A 13,768-nucleotide genomic window follows, 5' to 3' on the forward strand; every position below is an offset into this window, starting at 1 on the left:
TGAGAGCAAATCATTAGCAGACAAGAAAGACCTAATTTTGGACGTTTTTTCAAGCTGACGGAATCATAACTGGACAATGTTTTTTACTTCAGCATTAAAGCTGAGTGTCAAAAATCACTCCGAGGTTTCGAGAGAACTGCTTGACATTTTTGGTCACTGAGCTATCCTTTCTGTGGACAAAAGTCAAATTTATAGTCACTGAATTTTAGAAACTTATGAGATACTCAGCATTTGATATCACTTCTAGGCATTTTTTATTATTTGTTTTTTGGAAAATGTGTTTGTGGCATGATGTGTTTTTTGTATTTATTTATTTATTTTTAGATATTTTAGTCTACTTCACTTTGTCAAACAGGTTGTATTTATGTGATTTCCTGATTCAGCAGGTCTGCCAGTAATCAGGACTGGGTGTAGCGAGTGAAACTGAATTCAGGTTTCCAAAGAAAAAGTAGTTAATCACAGTTAATGATTTAACAGGTGGGGCAAAGACTTTTTCACATAGAGCCAAGTAGATTTAGATAGCTTTATTTCCCCTTAATCAATGAGGGGGAAAAAGCATGTTTTATTTACTCAGGTTATCCTTATCTACTATTAAAATTTGTTTGATGATTTCAGTGTGACCAACATAAGAAAAGGAAGAAGAAAAAAAGGAAAACAAAGTGGGCCAAGGATGGAGCCTTGAGGAATGCCACAATTAAAATTGGCAACAGAGACGCCACAGAAAAGGTTTTGTTCAATGAGTAGGAGCCTACAAACTTTTTTAGAGCAGATCCCTTAATCCTAATTCATGATTTACTGAGAAATTGATTCGAAAACTGCATAATTTTATTCATTCCTTAGATTTCTTACCGATGTGATCTTGTTATCAGCCTATATTGTTCTCATTTTCATAATTTTGACATCCACTTCACTCAGAACATGACTTGAATAAGGTCTTCCTGTATTTTTATTTCAACTTTATTCATCACAAATAAATAAAAGTAACTGTCATAAATGTATTAAACAGAATTATATAGACTAAGATATGTAAGTGTGTTATAGAAGCCAAAATTGTTTCAACACTGTAATAAAGTAAAATACATTTTTAAAAATAGAATAATTTCAAAACAAGAATACCAAATATAGCTTAATAAGTAACAGTAAAAAATAAAATGTTGAACATAATACAGTAAGTGGGTCTGTTACTGAACATATTTTAATTTAAAAAGTTAAAGCCATAAAATATAATTATATTAAAGGCTCGGAGGTTCAGTATACAGAAACTGCACAATGTGGTGCTAAAACACATTAATAAAAGGGTTTAAACTATATAAAAGGGAGGAAAAACGTGAAAGAGACTGTGCAAGAACCTTTTCTAAATCTAACAGAAGTGAAAAGTCAATTCAAATGAAATAAATGATAAACAACTTCAGAAAGACAAGACGCATGAATTATAGAAGTAAAAGTTTGGTTTTCTCTTGGTCCGTTTCATTTCCCTGCGTTCGATAAAAGCTGATTTCGGAGTTTAGCAGTGATGCGTGATCCCGAGATAAACGCAGTCTCTGGGATCTCCGTCAGTAAACGGTCCTCTCAGCGGGGCAGCCACAGTCACAGCTCAGATTATCCTTTCAGCCCCTTCTCCGCTGCCAGCGCCACACACTGACACCACTCACACCACCGAGAGAGTGAGCGCCCGGGCCGGTCTGTCAGTCTGCCTCTGCAAAGGTCACTCCTACAAAGTGCTGGAGGAGTTTGGATATCAGCCAGAAACCGTTGCGATGGGAGGAGGGTGCGAGCGGAAAACTGACAGCTAAAAACAACAGAGACAGTCGGGTGCCCGAGGCCGCTCTGACGTCAGCTGGCCCTGTTAAAGGCCAGGAGATGGGAGGGAGTGACAGGGAGGACAGAAGAGATCCATCCCATAATATCCTCTTCCCCTCTGCCGGGGTGTTGGTGGGCTGTAATGGGGGTTACTGGAAGCTTGTGGGTCTTCTGTCACCTCTGATTCCCTTTTAGTGGGTGCAGCTCCAGTCAAAGACTTTTCCAAACACATAAACGTGGCACACATTTTATAGCACTATCGCTCATCCAGGTGGGTTATTTTTCTTTGGCGGACAGTGTAAAGGGCAAAGGAGGCAAACACATGCTTGCAATGCATGCAGCTGCCAAGAATGAGTGCTGCCACCACCGTGTCGGCGTTTTGAAACCGGATGTAATGGACCGAAGGGTGGAAACTTGATCCTGGATCATCTTCCTGACTCTTAGAATGACCACAATCTACAAAATTAACTTCATTTTTTTATCCAGTGAGGCTTAAAACTTGAGACTGAGCCGATAAAGTCGGGAGGAAGTGTTTGCGGAGATCACAGAGCGAGGGCGCCGAGAGCAGTTTTCCCCATAGGCTTCTATATAAACAAGAAGAAAAAACAGTCTATTAACAGAGTCGTTTTTTTCAATGAGAGCAGTTTTTGTGATTAGTGACTGTCACAGCACCAGTTCAGATAGTTTAGCTTGGGTTGTTTTCAGCTTGCAAGTCTGTCTGGAAAATCATAAAGATGGACACAGCAGCATCTAATAAAGGTGCTTTAGAATAATTTGGCAGGATATTTCCAGCTTTACAGCACTACTAACATCCAAGCTGCAGACACAAAACATTACAGCTGTTAAATTTATGTTAAAACAGAAGCTGAACTTGATCTGACTCATGAAGAAATCTTAAATAAGTAGAGATCATCTAGCTGTAACACCAGTGAGTGTTCATCTGCACCCAGCTGTGTGGGTAACACACTTATTTGGTTAATCCGCTGAAACCAAGATATGTCGACATATTGCACTTTCTTGTCACCTATTACATTCTAGTAATACATTACTATTAATGTATCAGCATATAAGCATTACATTGACTGGCCACTGTGATAGTTACATCGTGGTGGCTCATTCCTCAAAATTGTGTGTGCATACTGACATGAAAGCATCGTTTTGTGGGGTTCTTCATGATGGACACTTGTGTTTTTCCCCACATCCTGAAGGGGTTCTGTTGGACTAAGATCTGGTGACTACAGAGGCCATCCGAGCGCCGTGACATTCAGGAAACTTGCATGAGCTTCGCGGCATGGTGCATTAACCTACTGACAGTAGCAGCTAGAAGATGTGGACACTATATTTACACCTTTGAGGTGTGGAATAGAAATAATCTGCAATCAAAGCATATTTTGACTGATTGTTACAAAATGAAGACTATATGTTTTGTGTTCCTTTTTTTTAATAACAGAAAAATCAGCACTACCTCCTATCAAAGAAAAATACATAAAAATGCTTCATCAGGGTGCCTGATGGTATTTTGTCATTCAGCTCTTACTTTTCATTTGCAGTTGTTTATTGTGTGACTTGGTTCCTGATTTTGTTTATTTATTAGGATCCCCATTGTCAGAAACACAAAGCACAGGGTTCACGTTAAAAACACCACGTAATAGTTCAAAACAACATTATTAAAGCACCGAAAATGCTAAAAGCAGAACAAAAACAAAAGGTACAAAAACAGTAGTGTGTCAGTCACATCTAGATTAAACCCCGCAGATACTACCTTCTTGAATTGACCTGTTTATAAATTAGTTTTTATCAGTTAATCCACTCAGCGTCAGACAGTTCTCTTTCTTTTTGTCACAGTGAAATGTTTCAGATCATCAAACGATATCAAATATTAGGCAAAGATAACCCCAGTATTAATGATTTCATTTATTAAGGGGACCATTATATGAAAAAGTAATTGCTCTGCCTTGTTAAACAAATTAAGCATACAGTGGTTTACAAAAGTATTCGGCCCCCTTGAACTTTTCCACATTTTGTCACATTTGTACACATAAGAAGTGGAACGAAAATCATACATGATTCCCAACATTTTTTACAAATAACGGAAAAGTGGGGTGTGCGTAATTATTCAGCCCCCTTTGGTCTGAGTGCAGTCAGTTGCCTGATGAGCGCTAATGACTAAACAGAGTGCACCTGTGTGTATTCTAATGTCAGTACAAATACAGCTGCTCTGTGACGGCCTCAGAGGTTGTCTAACACCATGAAGTCCAAAGAACACACCAGACAGGTCAGGGATAAAGTTATTGAGAAATTTAAAGCAGGCTTATGCTACAAAAAGATTTCCCAAGCCTTGAACATCCCACGGAGCACTGTTCAAGCGATCATTCAGAAATGGAAGGAGTATGGCACAACTGTAAACCTACCAAGACAAGGCCGTCCTCCTAAACTCACAGGCCGAACAAGGAGAGCGCTGATCAGAAATGCAGCCAAGAGGCCCATGGTGACTCTGGACGAGCTGCAGAGATCTACAGCTCAGGTGGGGGAATCTGTCCATAGGACAACTATTAGTCGTGCACTGCACAAAGTTGGCCTTTATGGAAGAGTAGCAAGAAGAAAACCATTGTTAACAGAAAACCATAAGAAGTCCCGTTTGCAGTTTGCCACAAGCCATGTGGGGGACACAGCAAACATGTGGGAGAAGGTGCTCTGGTCAGATGAGACCAAAATGGAACTTTTTGGCCAAAATGCAAAACGCTATGTGTGGCGGAAAACTAACACTGCACATCACTCTGAACACACCATCCCCACTGTCAAATATGGTGGTGGCAGCATCATGCTCTGGGGGTGCCTCTCTTCAGCAGGGACAGGGAAGCTGGTCAGAGTTGATGGGGAGATGGATGGAGCCAAACACAGGGCAATCTTGGAAGAAAACCTCTTGGAATCTGCAAAAGACTTGAGACTGGGGCAGAGGTTCACCTTCCAGCAGGACAATGACCCTAAACATAAAGCCAGGGCAATGATGGAATGGTTTAAAACAAAACATATCCATGTGTTCGAATAGCACAGTCAAAGTCCAGATCTAAATCCAATCGAGAATCTGTGGCAAGATCTGAAAACTGCTGTTCACAAACGCTGTCCATCTAATCTGTCTGAGCTGGAGCTGTTTTGCAAAGAAGAATGAGCAAAGATTTCAGTCTCTAGATGTGCAAAGCTGGTAGAGACATACCCTAAAAGACTGGCAGCTGTAATTGCAGCAAAAGGTGGTTCTACAAAGTATTGACTCAGGGGGCTGAATAATTACGCACACCACAGGAACAGTGGTGAAGCTTCCCAGGAGTATCAGCCCGACCAAAGTTACTCCAAGAATAAAGACCTGCAGGTCTCACTAGACTCAGTTAAGGTCAGAGGTCACCAGTGTTGGGACTAACCCGTTATTAAGTAACGCGTTACAGTAACTACGTTATTATTGTGGTAACGAGCACGGTAACTAGTTATTATGCCAAAATCAGGAACGCGTTAGTCGTTACTGGGATTTAGATAGGGTCGTTACTCATTACTTCGTGTGGTGGCTATCGCGGAGCTTCCACACATTCAGTAACATTAGCAAGTGGTGGAGGCAGCAGGTGGATGAGGGAAAGGGGACGCAGAAGGAAAAGAGACCCGAGGCGGCCGCCGGTCCAAGTGTGAACTGAACTTCAGGTAAGAAGTTATGACCTGCAGTCTATCTGGGTCAGATATAAACCAAGTTTAGGTGGAGTTTATTTTCGTTATTCTGACTTTTTCCGTACTGCGTACTAGCTAGCATGACGGAGTTTCTATACAGCTGGGTGGGTGCTATGAAGTTAATGATGTTGAACTTTATTTTGTTCATAAGTTATTAGAGTTGCCAACTGTCCCGTCTGGTATTCAGATAAAATATTATGCGTTTCTTATTGAGGTGAAAAGGAACAGTTTGTCCCGTAATTCAGCTACAATGAAAAAGACACAAAGCGGGAGTTATTCTGTGTCTTTGCTGCACAGCTGCCTCTTCTTCTTTCATTCTCCCCCCTCCCTCTCCCGTTTCTACTTCAATCATGAAAACTGATCAATGATCAGCTGATCGGCTCTCTTGTTTGTTTATCGCCCACTTTGCGCCAGAAAGAGGAAACCAGCCAATGTCGCGTTAAACAACAGCAGCATGTTTAAGCTTGATCAGCTGTTGTTAGAATTTATTTAATATTAATTTCTAGTATCAGCTGATGTTTGCTGGAGCCACAGCTGCAAAAAAGCTGCTGGTCATGATGTCGGTTTGGTTATCTGGTGAGAGGGAAACATGAAGATGAAACCAGGAGATGTCCTTACTGAATCATCAGAGCTGAACAGGTGATGGAGAAACAGGTTTACCTTTTAGGTGACATAAATGAGTTGAAGGGAAGTTATGAACTGTTTCTGAGAGACAGATAACCCCAGGATCCTTTTTTAGGTAGTTGACAGCTGGTAACTGTGCAGGTGCGGATCTAGCAAAGTTTTGCCAGGGGGGCCAGGTAGGGCATTAACAGGGAGAGGTGGGCACAAAGAAATACTTTTCTTTCTTATTCTCATTTAAAATATCTAGCTTTTAAAAAATAATTATCTGAATCTTACAACAAAAGTTTGATAGATTGATGCATATATACCATCAAGACAGTGTACATCACTGTCACAACAGCGTTTGTTTTCATTCAAAGGCTTTATGATTTTTCCTATAATGGCGGGCCGGTCTCTAGTCAAAACGCCTGGGCCGATTTTTTGTCCCAGTCCAGCCCTGTATGCAGCTCATCTGCAGTGTGGTGTTACCTACATCTTCCTATTTAGAAGGCAGAATTTCTGAGTTCTGAGTACAATCAAAGCACCACGACTGCAGTTTTTGTGTTGGCTGTAAAAGGCGCACATGACGCTGTGACGTAGCGTCATGTGACGTAGCGTCATGACGTAGCGTCATGTGCGTTTGTCCATCATTACAGACAAATGAAAATAATAAATGAAATGGGTAATTGCTTTTTCACAGTACTGTTTCAGTATAACGGTGTGCATGAATAGCAGAAGACTTCTCTACACTTAATCATCCACAGGTAGCCAGGATAATCACTTATGCATCACACACACCTACACCTGGCTGCTTTATTCTGCAAGTTTATTACTTTTAATTATTATTATTTTAAGATGCTATGACCAAACAACAATCACACCAGCAGTACGAGGTTTTATTTTTCTAATTAATTTCATTTTTCTGACTGCTGATGAGTTCCAGCAGGATCTGTTGACAAGTATTTGCACATGAGATATATGAGCAGAGAGGGTTCAACCAGCATGACAGGGAGGAAAAGAGAGGGTGAGGACTCTGCGATGCCCATGGCTGTTGCAATGACATTCAAGCCTTCTCTCCACAGCTGGGTGTTTTAGTGCTTGCCGACTAAAGGGACACCGCCATCACCCGAGCATTCACGAGGGAGCAGCCATCAAGGCGTGACATTGAGGACCTTGGGAGCAGTGCCCGTGAAATAGCTCATTGCAGGTGTCCGAGGAGGAACGCCGGTGCTTCTGTAGAGGACATTAAAGTTCCTCTAGAGACTAATGTTTCTGTGTAATGCGGCAGACCTTGGGAAGAGCTCTGCTGAGGAGCAGGAGAGTGATGACGCTCCTCCCTCCATCTGATCACCACAGTGAGCAACAGCCACCGTCGCTCCTCACTGCTAGCCCTTTGGTATGTTGGTGAAGCTCGGTGCATGCGTAATTCCATTTTCCAGCTCACTTCCTGCCTTTTTCCCATTGGCTGCCCGGAGCGTGTGGCATCCCGGAGCTCTGACCCGTCAAATTTCACTCCAGCTGCTGCAGAAATGTAGTAGATGGAACATCATGCTGGCCTTAGTTTCTGTTTAGTCTGCAAAGCCAATAATTTTAGGGCAAATTGGCAAAACAGGAAAGGTGGCATTTGGATTTCTGTCAGTGCATCTGATTTGGGAATATAACAGTGTTTGTTGACCAAGTGGTTTAAAGTACCAAGTGCACTGCCTGGCCACCACTGGGATTTAACTAAGCAAATAGGTAGCAGGTTTCCACTGGATAATCAGTGCAGCTGGCAACAAGTTATTTAACCCTAGCCGATGCGGTCAGAAGTTGCCGAGTCAGTCCTACTATTCAGTGCCATTTCAAGGTGGCATTATTGTGTCAAATAATTCCACTTTCTATTATTTTGTTTGTTAAACTGTTAGAAAAATATACAAGTCCACATTCTCCATACAGAACACAGGTCAAAGGTTCCCCCTTGTACAATTTTATTTTTAGCCACTTTTGCTCATGTGATGAACAACAGGCTCATGAGGACAAGACTTTTAGCAACCACATGTTCAAAACGACAAATGACAGGTTACACTGTAAATGACACATCAGCAAACCACTAAAACATAATGAAAAACAGTTGATGAAAGCGTGATGATTACCCTGATCTTGAGTTATCTTCCTGGTTTAAATAAAAGATCTGCATTGTAGGCATTTTATTTTTCAGTATGAAATGGGGTTGCATTTATATATAATTTTTCTTACCTCAGTTTGCATCGACACTTTGGTCAATTCAGAATCACCAGTTAACCTAACATGCAAATGGACCATGGTAGGAAGCTTGAGTAGACCCATACAGGCACAGGGAGCATATGCAAACACCCCATAGAAAGGTGACAGAGCTAAATAGCCAATTATAAAAACTTCAAACAGGCAAGGCTTCTGGGGCATGAAGGTAAGACTGAGAGAGCAAACATAAACTTAGACACCCTGTTAAGAGTTGAACCAGCCTTATTTAATAGATGATGATAAACATGCACGGATGGGGAAACGCAGTATGCTTCAGAACTGCGTGATGTTACGTCTTGACGTGTCGGGTCTCATGATATTTTTATACCAATGTTAATCTGTGATTGATGCATCTGTGGCCCTCTCACCAACGTAAGATCATCTCTGTCTGCTGCTGAGAGGCCTCGTAGTGTCTGAAATCAGAGCTCTGTAACAGAACCCAGTTACTTTCAACAGCCAGACATTGATGCCACGGTTAAACAAAGGGTACAGTACTGAGCAAATACAGGCCTTTGGTTACCCCAGGACCTCTGATAGTTTGTTACCTCAAACAAGACGGGAACATTTGCTGGCAGAAGAGAGGAACCCTTCCTAGACGACCAGAATTAAAAATCAGCAGGAACTGACGATTTTCACAGCACGATTTAGGAGATTAATTCTGCACATTCCTCTCTACTTGGATCTTTTTTAGACTCCTTTGGGTACATTAGTTTGTCATTTCCAGTACATGTGTGAATGACAAACTTCCAACTGAAAAGAAAATGGCTTGATCCGCGTTTCTAACATTCAGTTAAAACATGCACCCCACCCCAAGTTTTGAATTTATCTATTTTTAGTCGTTGGTAGCTTTACATTTTTTTTTCTCCTTTAAATCGATCTATTGATCTCTAGGATTTTCCTACATAACCATCTTTAAGGTTTATAGAGAATGGTTTGAGCCCAATTGCTTTAAGCTGATAGGAAGAAAACAGAAAACAAATAACCACTCCTTACAACCAAGGTATGCAGAAGAGCATCTCTGAAGGCAGTGTTTGAAACCTTGAAGCAGAAGACCACACTGGAGATTTATCATATGTGGCACCCAAACACCGTGTCATGCACCTTGTTGAAGCGATGAATAAAAGCAAAAAGGGCTCTAACCCAATACTACTTGTTTTTTTAGAGTGCAAGAATACATTGACGAGAAGCACACCGTTAGGATCTTTATGTTTTATTCCAGCACAAGTTTGTTTGTGTTGTAAAATGGCTGTGTAGCTAGGAATTAAAGGAGAAGTACAAAATGGAAAATTACAGACAGTTCTAGTATAATTTGTTTAAATCCCTATTGTGTTTATGTCCTAAAACCACATCTAGGAAAACATGATTTCCCTGCCTTCTTTGGAAACATGGTCAACAAATTGAAAAAAGAGGGGAAAAAAGATTAAAAAAAATAAAAAAGAAAAAGAAAAAGAAAAAGAAAGAAAGATGCTTCCGTTTAAGTCACGCTCACAATGGAGGGGAATCTGAAAGGGTCAAAGGATGAAACACCATTACAGCCTGATTTTACATGTTTTCACCTACCTAACTAGCCAGGTAGCCCTTTTTTTTTTTGCATTTCACACATTTTTTTATTTTTATTTTTTATTTAAATCAACAGTGGCACAGAGGGAGGACAGCAGCTACTAGAAATGCACCTTTTGGGCATTTTTTTTTACAACAATAATAATCACTGCTCCTCAATCATTTTCATATTAAAGCAGGCTAAGCAAAACCACAACATGAGTACATTCGAGAGAGAACATCTGCATCTTCGCAGGGGCCCTGGTGGAGTTTCCCCCTCATCAGAGATTTCTCCCTCACTGAACCAGTTTTACCTGGACACCCCAAAATCCTTCCTCACAGCAACATTTGTCGAGCGTTTAAAGCGAGGGAACAGCATTATTCAGAGGACTGTGGTCAACCAGAACATCTGGTAAGGCGTTAATAGTTTTTCCCACAAAACTGGGACCGTGTGTCGCTTTTCACTTGGACCTACAGCAGCTATAACCTCACAGAAATGGATCACACGTCAACTTCCTGGTCAAAACAATACGGGATAACACTGATAAGTGAAGCGGGGGAGGGGATAAAATCCTTGCTTTCTTCCTATTTTTTAAAAAACATTCATATCTTGAAATAAATTGTTTTGAAATGTTCACAAACCAAAAAGAAACAGAGAAAAGAGAGACAGGCTTCAGCCGTTTCACACATTTCCTCAGCTTTGTTATATACAAGATTTAAGCATACTGGGACATGAGGACAGAGCAGTTCAAGTAATTTAAAAAGAAACTAAAAATTTGAAACCGCTGCCACACTCTGACAACACAGAGCAATACAACTTGAATCATATATCAACAATGGTTGGATGGGGGTGTGGGGGGAAATAAAGACGACCACACACTCACTTAGGCAGGTTATGCTGTAAATTTACAGTAATGATGACACCTATAGTTCTGTAAGCCAAAATTTCTATTGTAGAATGCATTAGGGTATCTTTCTATAAAAATCATGTTTATTTTCCATGTCTTTTTTCCCCACCCCGACAACAATAAGCATATGGCTTAAATATTTGTAAAACTACGTAGTCCGATGGGGGAACAGTGTCTCTGCCTTCTCAGTCTTGCCTTGCTGAAGCGATCCTCTGCTGTATCGGGATTTATTTTGGAAAGCAGACAAAGTAGGGTTACCTTTTTCAAATCCAAAATCTTGCCAGTACTTTTCTTTTTGTTTCATTTGAAATAAGTGTTACATCAAATCTCACCAAGGGAGGAAAAAAAGAAAAAGAAAATCCAATCCCTTAATCAAGCCTACATTATAACCATCGTCCCTTTTAGAGTTTTCAGTCAAGCCACCAATGTAAACATGATCCCCCCCGTTTCTCAGCAAACTCACGGACACGGAAAAAAGAGTCCAGACAAGAGAGAGAAAAAACAAAAAACACTTTAGAAAAAGAAAAAAAAAAGACAACAACAAATACAGTGGCCGTTGTTGTGAAGATATGCGGGCTAAGGGAGGAGAAAAAAAGAAGAAAACACCGACAGCTACCGTTCAGGAGGTTTTCCTGGAGCAGGGAGCAGTTAGGGCAGTATGGATCCTTAGTGCAATGACGGTCAGAGGAGCGGCCGGCTGCTCGGCCTCAGCGTTCGTACGGCCGCTCGCTCTGCAAAATGTAGCCAGCTGACTCATCAGCGGACCAAAAGAGATGTCCGGTGGGCTTCGTCGACTCTCGCCAGAAGGAAGAATAAGGGCAGACATGATGCTTCTGGTCACACATATTCCTGCACACGCATTCGCATCCATTCATACTTTACTCTGTAAAACTACTGCGGCGAAAGCCTGGGAGGGGGGGGAGGGAGGAAGAGTCCAGTCCAGAGCATCTTCTGGAGGAGTCCTGAGCCTCATATCGTTACCTTTGAAACAAAAGTCATGTACGTGTGAGTGTCTACATGTATGAGGACGTGTAAACATCAAAATGTGGGTCGTGACAAGTGAAATTATTCTGCTAGGCCGCCTCTCTTGCGTGTGTGTGTGGGGTGTTAGGGTTGTGTTAAAGTTAGTTAACTATGCCTGTAACCAGTTTCATATCGTATGGGGTTTGTGTGTAATCTGCGTGTTTTTGTACTTTGTCTTCATATGTTTTCCTGTCAAGTCTCGCCTCCGAAAATTGTACATTCATCCATCGTATGGGGGAGGGGGGTTATGTATGACACTTGGGCCACACACCATCCAATCCTGAGGCTCTCCCAGTGGTCCAATAAAGACTCCCGTCTCATCAGCGCACTCAGAATAAACAGCAGTAGATGTACTGGAGGACGCTGTACCACATGTAGCCTGAGGCGAAAGCAAACGACTGGATCAGGCACAGCCACACGGGGTCGAGGGTCATCTGCCGGGAAACCGCCTCCTTCTGTCCTTCTGGAGGAGGGAATGATCCTGTTGGGGGACGAATAAATGCAGACTCATCACCAGGATGCTCTTATATGCTTTCTCTTGGTTTTTGTGCTTATTTGGTTATGATAACTTGTAACTACCACAGAGGTTCAGGCAAAGCGCCCCCTATTTTGGTCATAAGTCTGGGTGCTCCTGGCAACTTATTTACTTACTTGTGGTTCCTAGGCTATTGAAAAGTAGAATGGGGGCTGCAGAAGGCTGCAGGGAGTTTTTCCTTCCCACAGTTGCCAAGTGCTTGCTAATAGTTTTACTAGTCAACTAATTAGTTTTTTCCTACTTTTATGCTGAGTAATAAACTGTAGGCAAAAGTCAATGAAGCAACTTTCATGTACGAAACACTAGGAAGGCAAACTTTGCATTTATATTTAAGAGAATTTGAAAGAGTCAATAACATGCTTCACTAATGAAACTGTATTTTAAATGTTACCCAGTGCATTGTGCATAACACTGCTAGTTAGTTTTTGCCACCAAGTTGGAAAATACATGTTGTCCCTAGCGACAGATGGGTGCCAGGCGGTCGCTGACTGGTCTATAGACCTGTGTGCTTATTCACTTGCCCCAACATCTAGTGTCTAGCTGACTAGTGACAAACATCCCCAATATAGAGTAAAAACATTAAGATTTATTTTATTATCTTCTACCAGTAAGCAGCTCATCAGCCTCATTATTTTATAGATGAATCTGGTAACAGGTTTGCATTTTCCATCAGTGTGGCAATGTCAGGTAATGTTTCCATTGACAGATGAAGGTACCTTATATTGATTCTTACTGCACCTGTTGTGTAAGGTTGCACAGTTAAGCCATTTTCACATAAATATTGGACAATTTCGGAGGGGATTAGGGTGGAATATTTTTTTAAGGGAATTGCTTGTACACTGCTGGAAAAGTCGGTGCTTTTGGTGAGGAAGTAGGATGGATAAATTGTGCAGAAGAAGATGCCCACCAAATGCACCAGGTACCTCGCCTACACTGCTGGAGTCCAACATCATAGAGATTTTGTATGCGAGAGCATGTCTCAGTTTTTCTACAAAATATAGAAATGCTGCTGTAGTAGATGACAAATGTGTTAGCACGATTGTTTGGGCTTAAATTTAAAGAAATAAAAGTGCAAAATTGCAGAAAAGGTTCTAGTAGCTTATTGGCCAAACTGCTCTGTAGTTATGAAACAAAGGTTTTGTTAATTTTAAAAATAATTTTTTTTTAAAAAAAAAATCAGCATTTTCTGTGAATTAACTGATTCATTTATTACTGTGAACCCATAATAAAAATGAACATTTCTATAGAAGTTAGTGAAAAAAACATTAAGTTTTATGTAATGTATACATTTATAATATCCAAACTTTATGCCCTCCTTCACATTTTCCAAAGTGAAGACATTGCTAGGTTGATTTTGGCCCGTGGTCCTCATGTTTGACACAATCGGTAT

The 13,768-nt window shown here is 41.0% G+C and overlaps 1 protein-coding gene across 1 annotated transcript in view; it reads right to left on the minus strand.

Annotated features, from left to right (window-relative positions):
- Nucleotides 1-9,952: 9,952 nt before the first annotated feature.
- The window catches only part of lpgat1 (lysophosphatidylglycerol acyltransferase 1), a 58,686-nt gene continuing 54,870 nt past the window's right edge, over nucleotides 9,953-13,768 (minus strand). Inside the window, 1 exon segment of the mRNA XM_085133859.1 lies at nucleotides 9,953-12,324. Coding sequence (XP_084989985.1) covers nucleotides 12,173-12,324 — 152 coding nt within the window. The 3' untranslated portion in view covers nucleotides 9,953-12,172.

This window comes from Neolamprologus multifasciatus, chromosome 15 (genome assembly GCF_963576455.1).
Source record: "Neolamprologus multifasciatus chromosome 15, fNeoMul1.2, whole genome shotgun sequence".
In the NCBI taxonomy this organism is placed as follows: Eukaryota; Metazoa; Chordata; class Actinopteri; order Cichliformes; family Cichlidae; genus Neolamprologus; species Neolamprologus multifasciatus.